The 20348-nt window shown below is 37.4% G+C and overlaps 3 protein-coding genes across 7 annotated transcripts; 2 read left to right on the top strand and 1 right to left on the bottom strand.

Annotated features, from left to right (window-relative positions):
• Positions 1–442: 442 nt before the first annotated feature.
• On the bottom strand, positions 443–7946 carry LOC124443801 (metabotropic glutamate receptor 3-like). Its single transcript, XM_046994331.1, has 3 exons — positions 7674–7946; positions 5469–6396; positions 443–2593 (listed from the first exon to the last, which is right to left on the bottom strand). The coding sequence occupies exons 1-3, from the start codon at positions 7741–7743 to the stop codon at positions 979–981; spliced, it is 2613 nt and encodes an 870-aa protein (XP_046850287.1). The 5' UTR covers positions 7744–7946; the 3' UTR covers positions 443–978.
• Positions 7947–8601: 655 nt separating this feature from the next.
• LOC124443799 (metabotropic glutamate receptor 4-like) lies at positions 8602–15742 on the top strand. Of its 5 annotated transcripts, none has more exons than XM_046994327.1 (5): positions 8602–8820; positions 8917–9737; positions 12212–12405; positions 12605–12825; positions 13024–15742. In XM_046994327.1, exons 3-5 carry the CDS (start codon positions 12294–12296, stop codon positions 15343–15345), a joined length of 2655 nt encoding a protein of 884 aa, XP_046850283.1. In that variant the 5' UTR covers positions 8602–8820; positions 8917–9737; positions 12212–12293; the 3' UTR covers positions 15346–15742. The 5 variants fall into 5 exon arrangements, with proteins under 5 accessions (XP_046850283.1, XP_046850284.1, XP_046850285.1 ...); XM_046994328.1 differs by having other exon boundaries at positions 8602–8996; positions 9632–9737; XM_046994329.1 differs by lacking the exons at positions 8602–8820; positions 8917–9737 and adding exons at positions 9929–10456; positions 11676–11858.
• Positions 15743–15791: 49 nt separating this feature from the next.
• On the top strand, positions 15792–19710 carry LOC124443803 (DNA mismatch repair protein Mlh1-like). The gene is made up of 5 exons (XM_046994335.1): positions 15792–16989; positions 17060–17195; positions 17415–17497; positions 18320–18876; positions 19047–19710. Exons 1-5 carry the CDS (start codon positions 15879–15881, stop codon positions 19305–19307), a joined length of 2148 nt encoding a protein of 715 aa, XP_046850291.1. The 5' UTR covers positions 15792–15878; the 3' UTR covers positions 19308–19710.
• Positions 19711–20348: the final 638 nt, after the last annotated feature.

The raw sequence follows: 20348 nt of genomic DNA, 5'->3' as shown, positions 1-20348 counted from the left end.
CGTACAACATTCATTGTAACAGCTGAACGAGCGACGGTAATAGTGTGATATTTTATTACATTCATTATCATAAATTTAATAAAGGTAATAATTATACTTTGTACAAAATAAAACTAATTCCGAAGAGGGACATCTCGTTTTCTTGATATTCAAGATATTACAAGTTTGAAACAAAAGATGGTGTAATATTTCGTCTTTGTTCCAAAGACATCATCAGACATCAAAAGACATCATCAGACATCATGACTCATAAGTCTGATGATGTCTTTGGAATAAAGACGAAATATTACACCATCTTTTGTTACAAACTCTTGTAATATCTTGAATATCAAGAAAACGAGATGTCCCTCTTCGGAATTTGTTTTATTTTGTATTATTTGAAATTGTCTGCTTGTCCTGGTTATTATACTTTATAGGACTCAATATCACAATGTCCACAACCTACGACATCCTATTCATTTTTATTATCTCTTCATAAGGACTTGGACGAATAATGAATTTTTATAAATGTTTTCATGCTCTTACTACCACTTCTTGTAGTTTTTAAGGTCAATACCCGTCATCCATATTTTTTTAGGAATATTAAATATTGCTTCAATATCTCGTTATCTTATCATAAAATATTTACAGTTCTGCATGATAAGTGTAAAATAACTTGTGTGGGGTATGTTTACCATAACATAACTTGTGTTAAATGACAAATGCAACATAGCCATTGTAGTATAACTTATCTAACATACCAAGTGTTAAATGTAACTTGTATAACATGGCAAATGCAACATAGCCATTGTAACATAACTTATGTAACACAAATTGTTCAATATTCTTTTGTAAGCATGTTTTGTGTTTCGTAATTTGTACAACGGCACTGTTGTTATACAAGTTTTACAACACAGATGCAACATAAATAGTGCACAGCATAACTACTGTAACATAACAAGTGTATCGAATAATTAAAAATCATCGTTTCCATACTCATCACAACGCATCACTATGTCCGTTTAGCTTTTTATCCGTCATATCATTCACGTGGTTCGAGATTTCTCGTCGATCCTCGGAACCAGGCAAATGCCGTTGAGTAGATCGTGACGTCATCACCAAGTCATCATTCCGTAGATTCTTCACGAAATAGATGATATAAATCTTTTGCGAGAACAGGCCGACTAGTGTGATCAGGCCTATCACGATACTTGCCAATGAAATGAGATAAATATGCGTCGAACTGTCCTTCGTGTTCAAGTAGAATGGGAAAAAGCCGAGCCACACGGCACACGTGATGTACATGGTTATCCCAATGTACTTGGACTCATTGAAATTCTTCGGGAATGTCCGCGTCTTGAAGGCATAGACGGTGCAAAGTATCATGAGAACCATAACATAGCACAAGTTTACGGAGAAGCTGAGCTGGTCAACTTCGCATTCCAGGACTAGCTCTTTGCGATCGCTGTAATATTTCTCAGTTGCCGTCACTGGTTTTGCAATAAACCAAAGAGTTGTGAACATGAGTTGAATGGAAAGCAACGCAAACGTCAGGAGTAGTTGAATATGTGGCGTCACCAAAGGAGGTCTTGCCACGGATGCCTTGGCACTTATGAATATTCGATAGATTCTGTTTATCTTCATGAACAACGGAGCATAACACATGGATAGTGCCAGTCCCACGCAGAAATTTCTTGTGTAGCATACGGAATCGCTTGGTTTAGAAATGTAGAAAAAGGGCACGATGAAACAAAGTGATATGCCAGCCAGAATTACGCAGCAAAGTTCTCTACCCGAGGCTTTGACCAAACGGTTTTGCTTGTGCGTGACGTAGACAACGACAGTGGTTAGTGCGAACGTTAGGGATATAAGGGACAGTGTGATGATGAGAACGGACATGGGGTCATTCCATTTTGGATACAAGACCTTCCTCTTTACGAAACCTGTATAATTACTGTTTGGTTCCCAGCCTAATGGTCCTGATACGCACGTGTTATTTTCGTTCACAATTTGAAGCTCTTTACATTGACTGCATTGCCAACAACATGGAAATGCCCTCTTCTTCAAGGGAATTCGAATGGCTGTTCGCCCACAGTCACTGGAGCAAAACGACACTGGTGTTTTCACTACATTACGTCGCCATTGTATGGCGTTCACATTCAGCCGAAGCTGTCCGTTGACGTTTCCGTGAATCTGCTCACCGTTCCATTCACCAACATGTACAAACTCGTATCTTCCTTCGACGTTTTGTATGTTCAAAATGTCGTACGATCCATTCACTTCTAGATTCTCATCGAATTTAACGGTCGTGTTCAAACTTGGATCAATGAATGACACGTTTTTCAGATGTTCTAGCAATCGGGAACGCTGAAATTGCGTCATCTTTTTGCATATACCATGCTCTCCTGGACATAACTCTTTTTGCATACTATTCAATGCGTGTGCGAATGCATATACGGCGTTGATGACCACTCTGATCGGACTAAATTCTACGCTCGAGTTCTTAATTTTTTCATTTCCAGTGCAACTTTTTTTGAAGTTTCCTATCTTGTAAGGCTGCTCCTCGTTGCGAAAACGACATTCAAAATGCTCTTCCCAAAATTCTTTAAAGTATCTGTGGATAATGGACAATACGAGTGCTATTAGTTATATATACTCAACCTAATCAGATTTTATAAGCAATAACTACATAAAACATGATTGGCTGATTATAAAAAGATTCATTTACACATGCAAGCACATAAGTCGGATGATAAGGACACGAATTGATAGTTGTTTTGTTATATCTGTGCATTTGTGTTCATAGTTGACTTTTCGCTTTTAAACTTTTGTGTATTTTTGTAATGGACATTCGAAATTTAGGTGAAAATTGTCGATGATTTGTTGAAAATAACTTTAGGGGCGCAAATCCCCCCCAAAATGGGGGCAGATGGGTTAGACGTTGTGAAACCGACTTTTATACTCTCTTTATTTGATAGACAAGCTCATAATTTTAGCTGGACCGAGTTTTCCTACATAATTCACAAAAGGTTTTTTGGGAAGGGGAATTGTGTACTCGTTATCGTCGTAGACAGACAAGTCAACACAACGATACATTATATGTGTATTAAACCAAGTATAATAGATCTGAACATAGTGCTAGTCACATGATCTGGTAAGCACTACTTATTGTATGCTAATTTTAAATTTTCCCACTTTATCTTCTGTTCTGCTCGACACCACACGGCGAGAACAACGCATATTAAATATATGTCGTTTTGCTTCTGCTTTAATAATAAATTAACATGTTATGGGCCCAGGACACTAGAGCGTCTGGGTAGTATCGAAGATTTGAGTTTGAAGCAATGAAATGTTTTAAATAAAACAAAGTGAGACTGAAGCGTGCAACAATATGGTGATGTCACCCGACTTTGCATTGAAAATGACAAAGCTGAATGGGACAAACTATCGCGACTGGGACGTCCTGCTGATGATGCTCCTGAAGCGGTGAAAAAGAAGTTCATATCTTCCGCGAAGAAGGCGTGGACTTACATTTGTTTGGCCGTCGAGCCTGAACAACAAATTCATGTCCGGGAAACGAAAACAGCGAAAGAGGCGTGGGATGCCTTAAAAGCCCAATTTGCACGAGAGTCAATTTTGCTGAAAATCAAGTTAAGGCAGCAATACTTTTCCTGCAAATTCCAGTCTGGAAGTAATATGTTGCAACATATCAATCACATGCGTACACTTCATGATCAAATGCGAGAGATGGGGATAAGTGTAAATGACAAGGAATTGGCGATGACCTTGTTGGCAAGTTTGCCTGATGAGTACAAACCTCTGATTACCGCATTAGATGCTGTTGGGAATGATAGCTTAACGTTTGAAAAAGTCAAAGGCATGTTGTTGAATGATGTGGACAGAATGGGTGATGAAAAGAAGTATGAGGATGCCTATTCCGTTCAAAGAGGTAGATTCAACAATGACACGTCAACTCATGGAAAAGGGAAAGAACGAAGGGATTATAAGAAACAATTTCAAGGAGTTTGTCACAATTGCAAGAAAAAGGGACACTTTGCCAGAGACTGTCCAGAACGTTATAGAAGAGGGAATAAGCAACAACATGGTGATCAAAATAAGGGATCCGTCCATTGTGCAGAGAAAGATGAAGCTGATCTTGATCAAGAATTTACATCCGACTGTGGAGATAATGTCCACTGGATTGTAGACTCTAGGGCTACTCAGCACATGACGTACCAAAAGAACTGTCTATATGATTATGTGGATTTCAAGAAGCCATGCATTGTAAACCTAGGTGATGATCGAAACATATCATCGTATGGAAAAGGATCATACAATATTTTGGCAGATATCAATGGTATTTATCAAAATATTAGTCTTCGTGAAGTACTGTATCTTCCAGAATTAGGAAAAAACTTGTTATCTGTAAGAGCAATGACAAGATTGGGCGCCTCAGTAAAGTTTCAAGGAGATGAATGCTTAATCTCAAGAAATGGAAAGTTATTGGCAAAAGGTGAGATATGTGGAAAATTATTTGTGTTAAAAACTATCAGTGATGAGCAAGTCAATGTTGCGAAGAAAATGTCTCAGGGAGAATTATGGCATTGTCGGTTTGGGCATTTGGGATATGATAACATTTCAAAACTTGCTAAAGGTAATATGGTTAGGGTTAGGGTTAGGAATGAATAATTTTCAAGAAGATGAAATCAAGTCTATGTGTGAATCATGTATTATGGGGAAACATCATAGGACTCCCTATCCAAAGAACGACCCTCACCGAGCAGAGAAGTCATTCGAAATTGTTCACAGTGATGTGTGTGGTCCAATTGAGATACCATCTCTTGGAAAATCTTTATATTTTGTCACATTTATTGATGACCTTTCCTGATGTACACAAGTATATTTCATCAAACAGAAAAACCAAGTCCTGGAAAAGTTCAAGGAATTTGTAAACTATGCTGAGAATTCTGGAAAGAAGGTGAATATCTTGCGCACTGACAATGGAGGTGAATACTGTTCTAAAGAATTCAATTCATACTTGAAAGAAAAAGGCATAACACATCAAACCACTGTCCCCCACAATCCAGCACAAAATGGAGTGGCTGAACGGATGAACAGGACACTATTAGAAACCGCTCGATCGATGATGGCTCATGCAGACATTCCCACTGAATTCTGGGCTGAAGCTGTGAGTACAGCAACCTATATAAGAAACCGAAGTCCTACTACTGCTGTGAAAGAGGTAACACCACTTGAATGTTTCTTTGGTTATAAGCCAGATGTGTCAAGCATGAAGGTATTTGGTTGCTTAGCTTATGCCCATATTCCTAATATGGGCAATAATTACTCTATAATTGCTACTGGTACATACAGTTGGTCGTTGCCATGAGCATGAACTTGGAGAGTTGACTACGATAAATTAAATGAGTTTTAAATGAGCTTTGCTGAAAAGATTCGTGTCATTAAAAAAAGCGATGGCTATTACTTACATGTTACTACCATTGTTATCGTTATTCCACTTGAGATTGAAGTAATATTCCTTAAATTCCTCCAACACTTCACCATGTTTAAATTCGACCTCCAGTGCACCAAGAACGGACTCTCCTCCCAGTTGGCTCAAATAGTCAACATTTCCCCAGCCATCACTTCCAATCCACGTGAAACGATGCTCTTTGTCATTCAGTTTTGCAGCTTCGAAGATTTTGCGCGCGTCATTTTGCGTCACAAAAAGCACGACCGCTGACATGTTCGTTTCAAGGGAGCTCTCGATCAGAGAATTTATCAGATTCTTGTATTCCTCGTCCGTAGGAAAACGGTTTAGGCTCCAGTCCACATCGATGCAAATATTGAACTCGGTCGCAAACTCTTTAAGCTTACGTATACCGCTTTCACCATACTCACCGTGCGAGTTCACGACGGAAATGAAACTCCATCCGAACCGCAGAACGATATCTATTATTGCTTTTGCTTGAAATGTGTCGGGAGGCACCGTACGCATAAAGTAACTATAAATGTCCTTGTTGCTCAAAGTTTCGCTCGTGGAAGCATAACTTATCTGTGGTATCTCGAAGACACGTAGGAAATTTGCCACGTCAAGTGAAACGCCGCTCGTAAATGCGCCCACAACTCCTGCAAGCTGCCGCTGATCGTCATCGATTGTCATTTTGATGAATTCCTTAGCGTGGTTGGCGCCAATTGTTTTGCTGGCACATGTGTCGTAGATGAGAGTGCCCAATGTGATGTTTGGTAGAAGCTTTTCGTTTCTGTTAATCTTTTCCACGGCAAAATTCATTGCTTCCATGTACTGAAAACCGTTCTGCTCATTAAATTCCGCGCACTCGTTCTCCGACTTCTTGCTCTTTCTATGGATGGGAAATAGTCCACCTATAATGATGTCGCCTTCCGTTTTCCTGGCTGCTGTAAGATACGTAATGATTACTTTCGATCAGATATAAAATTGATAACACACATATACATGAAACCAACAATATTTTCGCATGGTTTCCAAATAATTTACAGAGTCAACTAGCATGCAAAGTTATCAAAATGATACGGTACATCACACTAATGGTTTCAACTGAGACATTTAACGCTTGAGTTTAGAGTAATTACTTCCATTTGTGGTTAGGCATGACGTCTAATATTGTACAGCTTGGTTTTAATACGATCGTAAAAGTGTCACAACTGTATGATAAATGGGGCAGAGATCCCTGCGACACGTTCGCGAAATCTTCACGACTATAAATGCATGGCAACCGAGCTCAAGTGACTTTTTCCATTCTTAGAACTCTCAAAAATTATCAGCTAACAAATTGCGACATGTTGTTCATTAATGCAGCTTTATCACGAGAATACTGTGTGGCATTTCATTGGCTATCGTGCTATTTCATTTCAATCAGAGACTGTGATATTTCTAAGCAAATAAAAAGTGGTTCTGACTTGTTTTCATCTATGATGTGGCAAGTACGTAGTCAAGAATGGATATTTTTATGACGTCCTCTTTGACGATACGCAGTCCTTTGTCTATCGTGTGAAAATATAGTGACACGTGCACCGACCTACTTAATATCACAACGTAAAAATTTTATGTGTTGGTTGCTTCCTATGCCTGAAGTGCTTTGAGAAAATATCTCACTATGAAAGATCACAGTTTTTTCTATAAATTTCTATGTAAATGATTGCGTTATTAGTTCATATGTATATTCACAAAAATCTGTCGCGACATTCAACACATCCCAATGAAGGTTCTGGCTGGCTCGTTTTCAATTAGTATCGGTTTGTCTGATGAAAATGAGTATAGCAAAACAAGGCTTGCATCTGGTTTAGATGTTAACTGTGCGAACTATATTCACGCCTCGTTCTCTACCATGACCTTCCATGTACAATGCTGTAATACGTTTTAAGAAACATTTTCTATACAATTGAAATGGTGGAACCGCTTCAATGGAATATTATAGAAACTCTTTGAAGCAATCGTTTCAATATTCATATAAAAACATGGAGCTCTTCTCTGTTCCTGTGGAATCGTTATTCTGACACAATAACCACTGGAGCTACCTGCTATAAAGGTGTAAAAGTTGTTCAAAAATTCGTATTTCGTGAAAGATTAACTATGTGTTCACTTCATTGTTTCATCACATATCTGTGTTTTGCAACACGTGAAAATGTCACATTAACTTTATAAATTTTCAAACCTTTTGCATGTGCCATCGTTGATGAATCGATGCTTGAAAGGAATAACGTTATGAAAGCCCAGAACATCATTTTTTCCACGAGTGTTTGAACTGTGTGATTGAAGTATGCGGTTTCTCTCCGACTGTGTCAACGGTCTGTCTTGAATACAATGTATTGATCGACCTTAATTTCAATTACAGGATAATTTATACACGCATCGTTGACATTTTTAAATTAGTTCCGGAGGCAATATATTGCCTACCATCGGTCGTTCACTTAGACGTTTGAACGTTTATCGGTGTAACAAGGTTTTTTTATCTTTTTGCCTCACGACCTTTCCATTGTCATTTAAATTACCAGTTACATTGTTTATCTCCACGTGGCTGTGATGTACGTACAGCTCAACAATTTCAATTCAATGTTGCATTAAGATGAAATTCGAGATAACTTAGCGTTAGACTGGTACCACGTGTTTCTCCATTCGCTTTGCTTACAAGGTTGAAAGTTAGTGTTAGGCCGAAAGGAGATAGTAATTAGTTAAGATCTTCCTTTGGTGTTGTCTATGAATCAACATAAAATTTTTAAATGAATACTAAACTAACAGACATACTGACAAAAAACGTAAATCAATCGCTTTTCTTCCCGCTCATCCCCTCCCCCTCTTATCATACTTGAAAATTGTGTGGGTGAAGAATGTTCTTAATTCGTTGCTAGAGTTCTTTGTAAATATTGACATCGGTAATTTTACTTTAATTCTCACATTATTAATGGCAGTAATCGAAGATCCGTGATTAAATTTCTTTCTTCCACACACAAGACATGCATGCCGGGCAACCATTTATTGCAGGTTGTTGAGATGGTTTTCCTATTATCGCATTTAATATTTTTTCTTCGCGATCAAGACCCCTTGCCATGCATTGTCTAGTACGCGTGAAGTGTGCACTAAGATCACGCATTGGAATACTTGAGTTCGTACTCAGCCATGTATCATGAAACTTTAATACCGCTTGCGTAGACGAATATTCATCAATTTCTGACTCTCTTCCGTTTTTTCTTAGACATTTTTTTTACTTTAAAGTTAACGGTTTGGTGTTCTGTGAGGATTATCAATTGCAATGTTGGCATGAACGATTAAAACATGTTTTGCTCTAAACTTTACAAACATATGTAAGTTATCTAAGCATTTTCATGTATTAATTGGCTCGCGTTTTTGTTTCGTCCTGCTTTTGTGCTTTAATTAATATCACTTGATTAAATATTAAGGCAAACCATCAGCCATAAAAGCCACTCTGCGGTTGTTTTGTACGTTTATCATCATGTATAATCTCAGTGGAGATTACCAGGTATTATTTTGATAATTTCTGTTTTGAGTTATCGTCATTTCAACATCATATGAATCATTGCATGTCGAAGGTTTTTATTACTTTTCTATGACTTTTAGAATTTCGCTTTCCACATATGACTTCTCACACATTATCGTACGCGAAAATGTTGCTCGAACCATTTTTTAGCTTAAGCGACGTTATCATTTTCGCAGATTTTTTTTGCTTTTAGCTGCTTCTTGTAAAGTCTCATACAGCCAATATATAGATATATATAGATATGTCTTAAAGAAAGATAAGCATCACACCTGCATATGTGATCGTCATAAATAGACATGGATGTAGCTGCAAATATCAGCCTGCAGTTTAATAGAAAAGCTCTTAACCATTCAGATCTTTTTATTGTATATATGGCACATATTCTTCGTTGTTGTTAGCTGTTAGATATTATACGTTATAGGATTTCTTTTGTGTCCATTTATTCATTATATTTATGTACACAATTAAGGTGTGGCAAAAATCAATACGACCAAATAATTGCATAACACTGTATATGTATTGCACAATGCATACCATAAATGAATAAAAAAAGTAATGGGAAATACAGCAGAATAGAACACGAAAAATTTTTGCACCGTTTTTCTTCTTATATGTAGAGGAAAGAATTCTGAAAAGGAAATAGTCTTTAAAAAAAATACAGTTGTGCAGATTAAGGGAGAAACACTACTTGGAATTGATGATGAAAAATCGAAGAGTTTTGAGGTACACGCATGTTTAAATCAAGAGTTATATTCATAACTTATTTCATAGACATGCAATGATTGCATAGAATGTGTCTTTTCGCATTTGGAGATATAGAGGCTGAATAAATATTGTGTGTTTTTCCTACTTTGCGAAAATTTCATGAAAATGTTTACATATAATTAGAGCGATGATTTTGAAAGATGCTTTAGTTTGTTTGTGAAGGGCTTTTTGACAGTTCTATGTTCTGTTTGTTCAGCTAAACAAGGTTTTTGTTTAAGGCTTTAAGCTATGAAAAATCATCTGAGAAAATTTACTCTCTTTTTTTCATTTTTTTTTTAATAAACGATGTAAATAGATTATTTATAAAGAATCCATGGATTGTTTATAAATCATCTATTTTTATGATTCTTATAAACGTCATCAGTTTGAATTTTTTTGAATGGCAATTTTCTGAGCAGTTCAAGTGGTTTAGGAAAAAGTACTTCTGCGTTATTAAAAAATGCGCATTTTCTTTTGCGGCAAGTCAATAGCTACTTCCTAATATTCGCCTGACGGAATAGAAATATATATTTGTCGTCTGTTAGGACTTGGGAGTGCCAGAGAATTTCATTGTTTTTTCCTGTATTGCAACTTCCCTCCTTTATTCTGTCGAAAATTTTGCTCATTACATATTGTTTGTGTACATCAAGAAGCGTTCGGAACAAATTACTAGCAGAAATTCTTCGATCGTTTTAAAGGTAGGTAAAATGTCAAGAAGTCAGTATATCGGAGATGTTTATTTTGTTGTGATGAAAAGCAAATTTCTTTGCTTGCTTGCTCTGTAGTCGTTTGTTCTTACTCAAAAGCAATCGCATTATTTTGGTTATTATTTTTTTGTCATTTAATTCAAAACGAGTAGGATGTACTAATTTTTTTGTCGTCTATAAGCATAAAGGTAATTTGTCATATATATTTAAATAATATTCGTTTGTGACCTCTTGTATTGACCTGCTCTAAAATTTCTGCTATTAAATAGCCATGGAGATTCGATTTCTTACGAAACTTTACGATATTTATCTCATGCATTCTCTGTTAAATGATTTTTAAATCTATATGATATATATTTTCACGTTGAGGAATATGACGATTTTTTGATACCCGTGACTTTCTGCCCACGGGGAAGGTGTCAACATGAAATAGTCATTTACAGCTCTTTTATACGTTTCTTGCTTTTGGTTATGCTAGGTTTAAAAAGTTTGTAAAGCATCCAACTTACATTCATGAATCGGCTGTTGGACAAAAGTCGATGTTTCATTTATCGTGATAAAATTCCATCTGTAGATATTAGTGAGTTTCGTTTTCTATTTTGAAAATTTCATACTTTATACTAAACATATTTATATTCTACATATATATATAAATATATGTATAGTTTTACCGTGTATTTCATTATATCCTGCTAAGATGTAAGTTTATCTAAGCTCGTAATTATTTTTATTATCATAAATGTCGATAAACAATATTACATTTGATCCTTGCCAATAGACGTGACTAAGTCTCCTACAGTAAGCTCTTTCACACAAGTTTCTTTAAATGATCACATCTAGTCCGAAATTGTCTTTCCTTGTACTTTGCAGGAAAATCTCAACTTGTAAATAGAAGTATTACACATTGCCAAGAATAATTGACCGAGCCAATGCTTTCGTGATGTTTTGATTGATATACCTTTCCGAAAAACAATATTTGAAGTATGTGTTTCGTTGATGATGCTTGTTTTGCATCTGTTGTGTGGACTTTCGGCTAACCCAGCTGTTCCATGCAAGTCTTGCGATTGGCTTTTTGATGATATGACGACAATCATAATTAAAAACTAGTTTGATTGGGCAAACAAATGTACATTTTTAAGGCATTTCTATGTATTCATTACGCCTTCGGAGATAATTCATGATTTTTTTGTTGATTTTTGTATGCTCGAAGTTCCGCCTGCACAAGATTACCTTGATGACCGTGAAATGAAACCATTTAAATGAAAAGCTCCATCATCATTGACATTCTAATAGTTTTAGAAACGTGAAGTTTTGCTTGTGATTGCTTGTCTCGAATGCTGTAGATACAGGGAAATTTTAATTTTGAACAGTGGGAAACGAGAGTCGATTGAATGTAAGTCGATCTATATGCGTGCTACGAAGCTAATGGTGACGTTATTGCCAATTGTCTGAACATGGGTTACTCGTGCAATAAATACTTTTGGTTTTAAATATGTCCATGATATGTCTTGGGAGCTATGACATCACTGAATGCATTTAAGTAGAAATCGTGGTCGGTCATCATTTTGTAAACTATATGTTTAAGTCCAGTGACGAGTGATAACTCCAGTGATGACTGAGATCTGTAAAATGTAGACGTAGCAATTTGATATTTTTCACTCACTTTGTTTCCATCTTCTTCACAAAATATAAACTCGTTATAATGATAGTTTTTGTCTTGACTTATGCGTATGTGTTTTTTATAAGTTTCAGTCTATCTTGACCACGGAATTCATGGTCGTATTTTGGTCTTGATCAAACGAGCGAAGTCTAGAATTCTATATTTTAAATGAAAAGGAAACGAGTTCGGGATATGAAAGTGTTGGTCCTGCTGTTATCATTACCATTGTTCGGGGCGCAGAATTTAGAGACAAACGAATATGATGATGATGATGATGATAGTGAGTTCTTAAATCTAGCTTATCTATTGCTGAATTTCAAAAGTATGTTTGAAAAGGAAAATACTTCATTTTTGTTTCGATGTTGGATGATTCTGTCAAAATTTTTTCTTCCTTGCTTTTATTGCATTTCAGAATTCATTTGTATTTTTCAAACATCTAGCTCAATTCGCCGTAAAAAAACATACGTCGTTTTTTTTAGACGAATTCTACATCAACAAGGATGGTGATCTAATCTTGGGCGGCCTGTTTTCTCTACATCTTCGTGGCGATAAAGAAAACAGCTGTGGAATGTTCGAGAGCATGCCGGGATATCAAATGTTGCAGTCCATGTTATACGCCATCGATAAAATCAATAACGACACCAATATTCTTCCTAACGTCACGCTGGGTGCTAGGATCTATGATAGTTGCTATAGTCAGGTACATGTTTATCTTCGTCCATCGTCATTTATCATTTCTTGTCATCATCATGAGTGCACATCTTTACAACTTTACTGACAAATTTACCCCCCCCCCCTCCTTATGTCCAAATGACTTCTATCATCTTACACTCTGATGAAAATGAAAGTTTCGTCATAAAATTCATAACGTTGAAACTTATTCTTTATGTTTGTGAAGGTCATTGGAGCTGATATGACGAAGGAGTTGATAATCATGACCTTGATGGAACAAGAGAACGAACAACTTGTTGGAGTAATCGGCGCCCACTCTAGCGATCTCTCTAAGGTGGTGGCGGATTTTTTACGAGTGTTTGAGATCCCACAGATAAGCTACGGCTCGTCGGCTTCTGTTTTAAGTGACAAGACCGTCTACAGTTACTTTTTCAGGACCGTTCCACCTGATACACAACAAGTTCTTGCGATGATTGACATTATGATTGCATTCAATTGGAACTACGTTATCGTTATCAGTTCAGATGGTTTGTACGGAGAAACGGGTGCGGAGGAGTTCGTTAAAGCTGCTAAGAAACGCGGTATATGCATTGCACTGCAATTAAAACTCCCTGCGTTCCCGTCACCAAAGGAGTATGATGATCTAACGCAAAAATTGAATTCGGAGCCTGAGGTGAGAGTAGTCGTGACGTTTGTTAACGTACGGGACATTCGCTCCGTTCTTGAAGCGTTGCATCGAAATAATATCACGAAGCAATTTATTTGGATAGGCAGTGACGGCTGGGCGAATAACTTGAACGCTATTGAAAATTACGAAGATTATGTCCAAGGGGCGATAACTCTCTCTCAACATGTCACGCCAGTCGTTGGCTTTCGTGAATATTTTCAAAAGTTAAATGTTTATGAAGAATCAAACTGGAACAATACATGGCTTCAGGAATACTGGCAAACTTATTTTCATTGTCGACTGAGAAACCGTTATGCACCGTTTTCTCGAAATTGCACTGGTAATGAAAGTCTAGCGTCCAGTCCAGTGGCATTGGCTCCGGTTCAAACAGTCGTTAATGCTGTTTACGCTTTTGCACATGCGCTGCACAATTATCTCAAGAATCGTTGCCTTGGCAATAGTTGCGAGCGTGTGTCGATAGACCGAACGATATTGCTTGATTATCTGCAGAACGTCTCGTTCAATGATGTAGCCACTGGTAAGAAATTCGAATTCAATGATAATCAAGAGGTATGTCGAGGTTATTCCATTCATAATATTCAAAAACGCGAGGGAAAATTTGTGTATGAACACGTTGGGAATTGGAGCAAAGTAGGAAAAGGGCTTCACTTGAATTTAACGTCTATAAAATGGCCGAATGATTCGAGAAGTCCACCTGTTTCCGTCTGCAGTCATCCCTGCAAGAACGGTTATTTTCGACAAAAGAAAGGTAGCCATGACATTGCGTGTTGCTGGAATTGTCTTCAATGCAAGTCTCACGAAATAGTCAAGAGCAGCAACGAGTCATGCGCGTCATGTCCTTTCGGTGAGGTGCCTAATAATAACCAATCAGATTGCATTGAGCTGCCATACGTCACGGCTTTATCCCAAGGTTCTTCTCAAGCTATACTATCTGTATCGATGATTGGCCTATTTCTAGTCACGTGTACAGCCGTTATATTTTTTTCAAACGGTAACATGCCCCTCATCAAGGCATCTAGTCGGGAGTTATCTGGAATTATCCTTGTCGGTCTCGCGTTCATGTTTGTGTTTCCATGGTTTTTATTCGCGGAACCGACTACAGCCTTATGTATTTGTCAGCCACTCATACTTGGCTTCTCTTTGTCTGCATGCTACGCTCCGCTGTTCATGAAACTCTTGCGTATATATCGTATTTTCAAGGCAGCACAACAATCTGCTGAAAAGCCCATCCTTATTAGTCCATCGTCACAAGTGCTGATTTCTCTTGGCTTGATCGTTGTCCAAGTTTTATTTTCATGCATATCATTCTTTCCCAGTCCACCGAAACCCGTTTTTCGTGTAATACACAACGGTCATTCGTTGTTTGTGGAATGCTCTACGGAAAAAGATATCTTCGCCACGCTGCTTTCGTACAACATGTTTTTGATGCTTTTGTGCACACTCATGGCCTTCAAGACGCGAAAATTTCCACGTAATTTCAACGAAGCAAAGTTCATCGGGTTTACGATGTATTTTACTTGTTTTGTGTGGATAATATTCTTTCCCTCTTACCTGAGCTCTGCTAATGGCTTGGATCGGATTATCTGGGAGAGTGGAGCCGTTAATATGATTGGATGGATCACTCTCTTCGGCTTATTTGGGCCTAAGATATTTCATCTGGTGCTACGTAATCACTTGTCGTCGAGCAATCGAGAAACAGCCCTGACTACTAATAGTGTTTCTCAAGCAGCCGTTGTCACTGTAAGCACGGACACGTCAAAAAACATTCTAGAAAAAGTCAAAGCAGAAGTTGAAAACAAATCCAGCAAAGACTCAACTGATGACAAGAATGAGCACGACGACCAAATAACACCTTTTTAATTCTATAAAGTTCTTTTTACAACTGCAGAGTCAATAGTAATCCAGTATCTCCATGATTTCTGTCAATGGTCGTTTTATTTTTTCTTCATGACAAAGTCTTGAATACTGACCACCCATTCTTGTTTTGACGACACACATTACCTTTAAATCTTTGTCGGTCGTTGTTCAAACTATTCATTTATTTCTTCAATCATTTTGCAAGGCTTTCACTTATGTTTGACTATGCTTGTTGCGCTATGATTGACAATGATTGGTTGACTAAACATCAACTTTACTCAATGGCAATGTTTTTTTTCACGTTGAAATTTCATTGTATTCCTGTATTATATATCGAGCAGCTTATTCAGTAGCTGTGTTTTTTACTTCTTATTAAAGTTTAAGTCTTGTTGTTGTAAAATTTTGGGCAAATCCAATGAGATAAATTGTAAATTCTACTTATTCTAGTCACTATGCTTTCATCTTCATCTTGTGATTGTCGATCAATGATCGATGTGGGTGGCGGGAAATTGAGAACTAGTGAATTTTCCTGAAAGATGGCGGGCAATTTGATGGTGAACGAGAAAGCTCCGGACAAAGATACGACTCCTTCTATCCGAAAGCTTGACGAAAGCGTCGTAAATCGTATTGCAGCAGGCGAAATTGTAAATCGGCCAGTGAATGCCGTCAAAGAAATGATAGAAAACTGCCTTGACGCCAAAGCAAACGCTATACAAGTTACTGTAAAATCTGGAGGATTAAAATACCTACAAATACAAGACAACGGCTGTGGTATTCGTCAAGAAGACATGCCTATAGTATGCGAGCGATTCACAACCAGTAAACTAAGCAAGTTTGAAGACTTGAATAAGATTTCCACTTACGGTTTTCGTGGTGAAGCATTAGCTAGCATAAGTCACGTTGCCCATCTTACAATCATAACAAGAACCAAAAACTCGAACTGTGCTTTCAAAGCTCAGTACAGCGATGGGAAACTCAAGGGTTCGCCAAAACCGTGTGCTGGAAATCAAGGTACTCAAATAGTAGTCGAAGACTTGTTTTACAATATGTTGACTAGAAAGAAAGCCTTAAAAAACCCGAACGAGGAATATGCCAAAATAGTCGACGTCGTTGGAAAATATGCCATACACAACTCAGGGATTGCGTTTACTGTTAAAAAACTTGGCCAGAACTTTGGTGATGTGAAAACACTTAACTCTGCCGGGATTGTTGACAACATCTCTGTTATCTATGGTGCTGGTATCTCCAAAGAAATAATTTCAGTTTCGCATGACAACCAACATTATGGTTATAAAATGAATGGCTATATTACAAATGCCAATTATTCCATGAAGAAATTTATATTCTTGCTATTTATTAACAATCGTTTGGTTGATTCTCCATCAATTCGTAAAGCAATAGATAATGTTTACTCCGCCTACTTACCTAAAGGAACACATCCATTTGTCTACTTAAGTCTTGAAATAAATCCAGCCAATGTTGATGTTAATGTGCATCCGACCAAACATGAGGTTCACTTTCTTCATGAATATGCAATCATCGAGGCTATTCAAAAAAAATTTGAAGAGATGCTTCTTGGATGTAATTCCTCTCGGACCTATTACACACAGTGTTTGTTACCAAATGTTGTTCAGGACTCAATTACAGGTCTGTGTGCCTTTTTTTTCAAAGTTGAAAATTTCCTGGTGTTTAGCTACTATTTTTCTTTCTGCTTCAGGTGACAAAACCAGCAGCAAACAAAGTCAGCAAAGAGTGTATGACAAACAGCTGGTTCGAACAGATAGCAGAGAACAGACTCTACATGCTTTTGTCAAGCCACAGTCAGCTGCTTCATCAGACCAAAGCATTCCTAGGTAAACTGTCAAAGTCATCTCTAGTGCTATGTACGATAGGATTGCTTGGGATATTAGGGAATGATTGGGAGCAATTTGAAATAGAAATTTGTGAGAGCACACTAAGAATGAAAAATTGATCATGTGTTGAACTTGTGCACAGCTGCAAAATGGCATGACTTCATAGCTGCTTTCCATTCAGTTTTTGTGTATTAATGGTTGTGTATTGTTACGATGTAGCGAAAAGAAAGGGGATGATGCATCTTGTAGTGAAAACAATGAAGATGTTATCATGTTACAGGATGAATTGGAGGAAATGTCTGGTATGATTTATGATTATGTTCAAAAATGTTATTGCTTATGTCAACCTCATATTTACTTGTTATTATTTACAAAAACTCTTTGTTCTCCCAAAACTCAAGTTTGGCTGTTATTTGTTGTCCACTCTTATAGGCATATGGGGCAGGGGGGCAGCTACCCACTCAAGAAAGTTTGAAGATTGAGAAGTTGGGCAAATTTCAAACTTTAGTTGAACAAAAATATGATGGAAACTTCAGTGTGAGTTGGGGAAAATATTTACTGTCCCCCCCCAGAAATGATAGCTCCCGTACACCAATGTCCACTCCCCCCTTCCTCTAAAAATGCTTTGTGGTGGTTATAAATGCAACCAACACGTACTGTGTTTCATTAACACTGTTTAGTTATGTCTAAAATCCCCCCCTCCCACTAGATACGCTGTATGGTTTCCATGTTAGAGACTCCTGCTGTGATTCAGTAACAATGTTCTCAGTTACCATGTTTGAAATTTTCACTCCCTCAGAAACACTTCGTTTATCTAACTTCCCTCTCTCACAAAAACTTTGTTCAGTTACCGTTCTGTCAACCCTCCCCCCTCCCATCTCCAAAATGTGCTTGCTCATTCTATTATCATGTTGCTCACTTCTCATACTTATCTGCTGCAAAACATCAACTGCAACTTTAAATGTAAAAAGATTCGAATTTTCATGATTGCCTTAAACTTCTCGTTGTATTTATACCTGAATACAATTTGTGATAATTATTTGAGAAGCGGCAACGGATATTCTCAGCGTTCTTTTGAAGCAAAAATCGTTCATAATGAGATTCTACCTATATTCCAAAATTAGATTCCAACGGTAGTAGCAAGACAGTGAGCACTTCTAAATCTCCGTGTCGTCGTTCCTTGCGCAGAGATATACGTTTAACTAGCGTACTAGAACTGCGCAACGCGATCGATAAAGCTGAACACAAGGATCTTAAAAGCGTATTCGAGAACCACAAGTTTGTTGGTTGTGTTGAAAAGTCGCTTGCTTTGATGCAGCACGGAACGAAGTTGTATCTTGTTAACGTCACATCTATCAGTCGCGAATTTTTCTATCAAATTTTGCTGTTTGCATTCGGCAATTTTGGTTATCTTCACATCAATCCACCGGCATCCATTTATGATCTTGCCTTGCTTGCTTTGAATGCCCCTAATTCGAGCTGGACTCCAGAAGATGGCCCTCGCGAAGAACTTGCCGATTTGATTGTATCGAATTTAAAGGAGAAATCGACAATGTTGGACGATTATTTTTCTTTGGTTATCGATGAAAACGGTCATTTGAAGTCACTGCCGTTGTTACTAGATAACTATGTTCCTAATCTTAATGGACTACCGATGTTTTTACTGAGACTGGCTACTGAGGTAGGAGGTAACATTATCTACACAGACAGACTATCCTCACTATCCTCTTCTGCTGCATGATTTCTCTTAGTTGCGTTATTTAAACTTTGAGCTTTTTTTTGAGACAAGCGTTTTTTTGCAGTTCAGCTATGTTTTTGATTTGTGCTTTTCCATTTCCTCTCAATCTTCAGGTGGAGTGGAACAAGGAGAAGGAATGTTTCGAATCGTTTTCTAAGGAATGCGCATTGTTCTACGCATTCAAAACTGATCCCTATGTCGGTGAAGAGATCACGGAGAATGGACACGATGAGAACTGGAAATGGACGGTTGAACATGTTCTTTTTCCCGCCTTCCGAAGTGGATTCCATCCTCCACAAAGAATGGCCGATGATGGCAGCATCCTTCAAGTTGCCAACCTACCTGATTTGTATAAGGTTTTCGAACGATGTTGAATCAAATGTAAAAATAGTCAAAAATACTCGCATACTTTAAATGTATCATAGTTTGCTTTTAATGCATGTTCACAAACATTTAACCACATTTTCTTGTGACACTCTTATGTACTGTGTTTAATATTCATGTTACTCCCCTAAAGTAGCATAACTATCTGTGCTTTTTACTGTTGGCGGACGTGCATTTAAAGATCTCCTCGAGAAAGCGAAGAAAGAAATAGGTTATGTCCTCGTTGGTTCAAACGGATGAGAGTTTACTAAACGGATGATTATCCATTACATTGTAATTTATATTTTGTTTTATAGATATGTTGACTGAACGTAGTATAAATACCGCATCCTATTGGTTATCGACGTTTAAGTTTTAATATAATGAATTGCTGTTGACTTTTCATGAGTCTTCAACACTGGTTCAGATTAGAGATTAATGGAGATGTTAGTATTGCGAATGGTAATTATCACTAAGCCAGGAAGTACATCGGTAAGCGATATCTTGCTATACTATAACACATAAATAGCTTTTTTGTTTAGCAGTAGCAAACCGGGCAAATTTCTTGTATCGTGTAGGAATGAAACGCAACCAATACAAACTTTGAGTAGTGCCGCAATGATAATTTTGATGTATATTGTTCATTGATATTGAGTCATGCTTAAATGTTAATTCACTGTGATGCAATCATCAAAAACAGCAAATCGGGAAAGTACATAGAATTTGCAACAACTGTAAAATTTTATTCAAGTTCCTAAATGTCTCACATTGATAATACATGAAGCGAAAAATACGCTTTCAATAGAAATTGAAGTTATACACAGGATTTCATAATAAAAATTTCTGCGTTTTTGACTTTTGAGAAGTATTATGTCCTTTGAAATTTCCGACTGCCTTTCAACATTCCGGCAAGACCAATATATAAGCGATAGCATGTGCTGTTCGCTCAACGATCGCATCCATTATGTCTGCAAACATTTTCAAGTGCTGAATAAATTAGTCAACAAAAGATTGCTAAGGCAGAGACCAGAATGATGAAGCAGAAATCAGAA

This window comes from Xenia sp. Carnegie-2017, unplaced genomic scaffold (genome assembly GCF_021976095.1).
Source record: "Xenia sp. Carnegie-2017 unplaced genomic scaffold, XeniaSp_v1 HiC_scaffold_21, whole genome shotgun sequence".
Lineage (NCBI taxonomy): Eukaryota > Metazoa > Cnidaria > Anthozoa > Malacalcyonacea > Xeniidae > Xenia > Xenia sp. Carnegie-2017.
The sequence above is the reverse complement of the archived record's forward strand: the minus strand, read 5'-3'. Positions and strand labels throughout refer to the sequence as shown.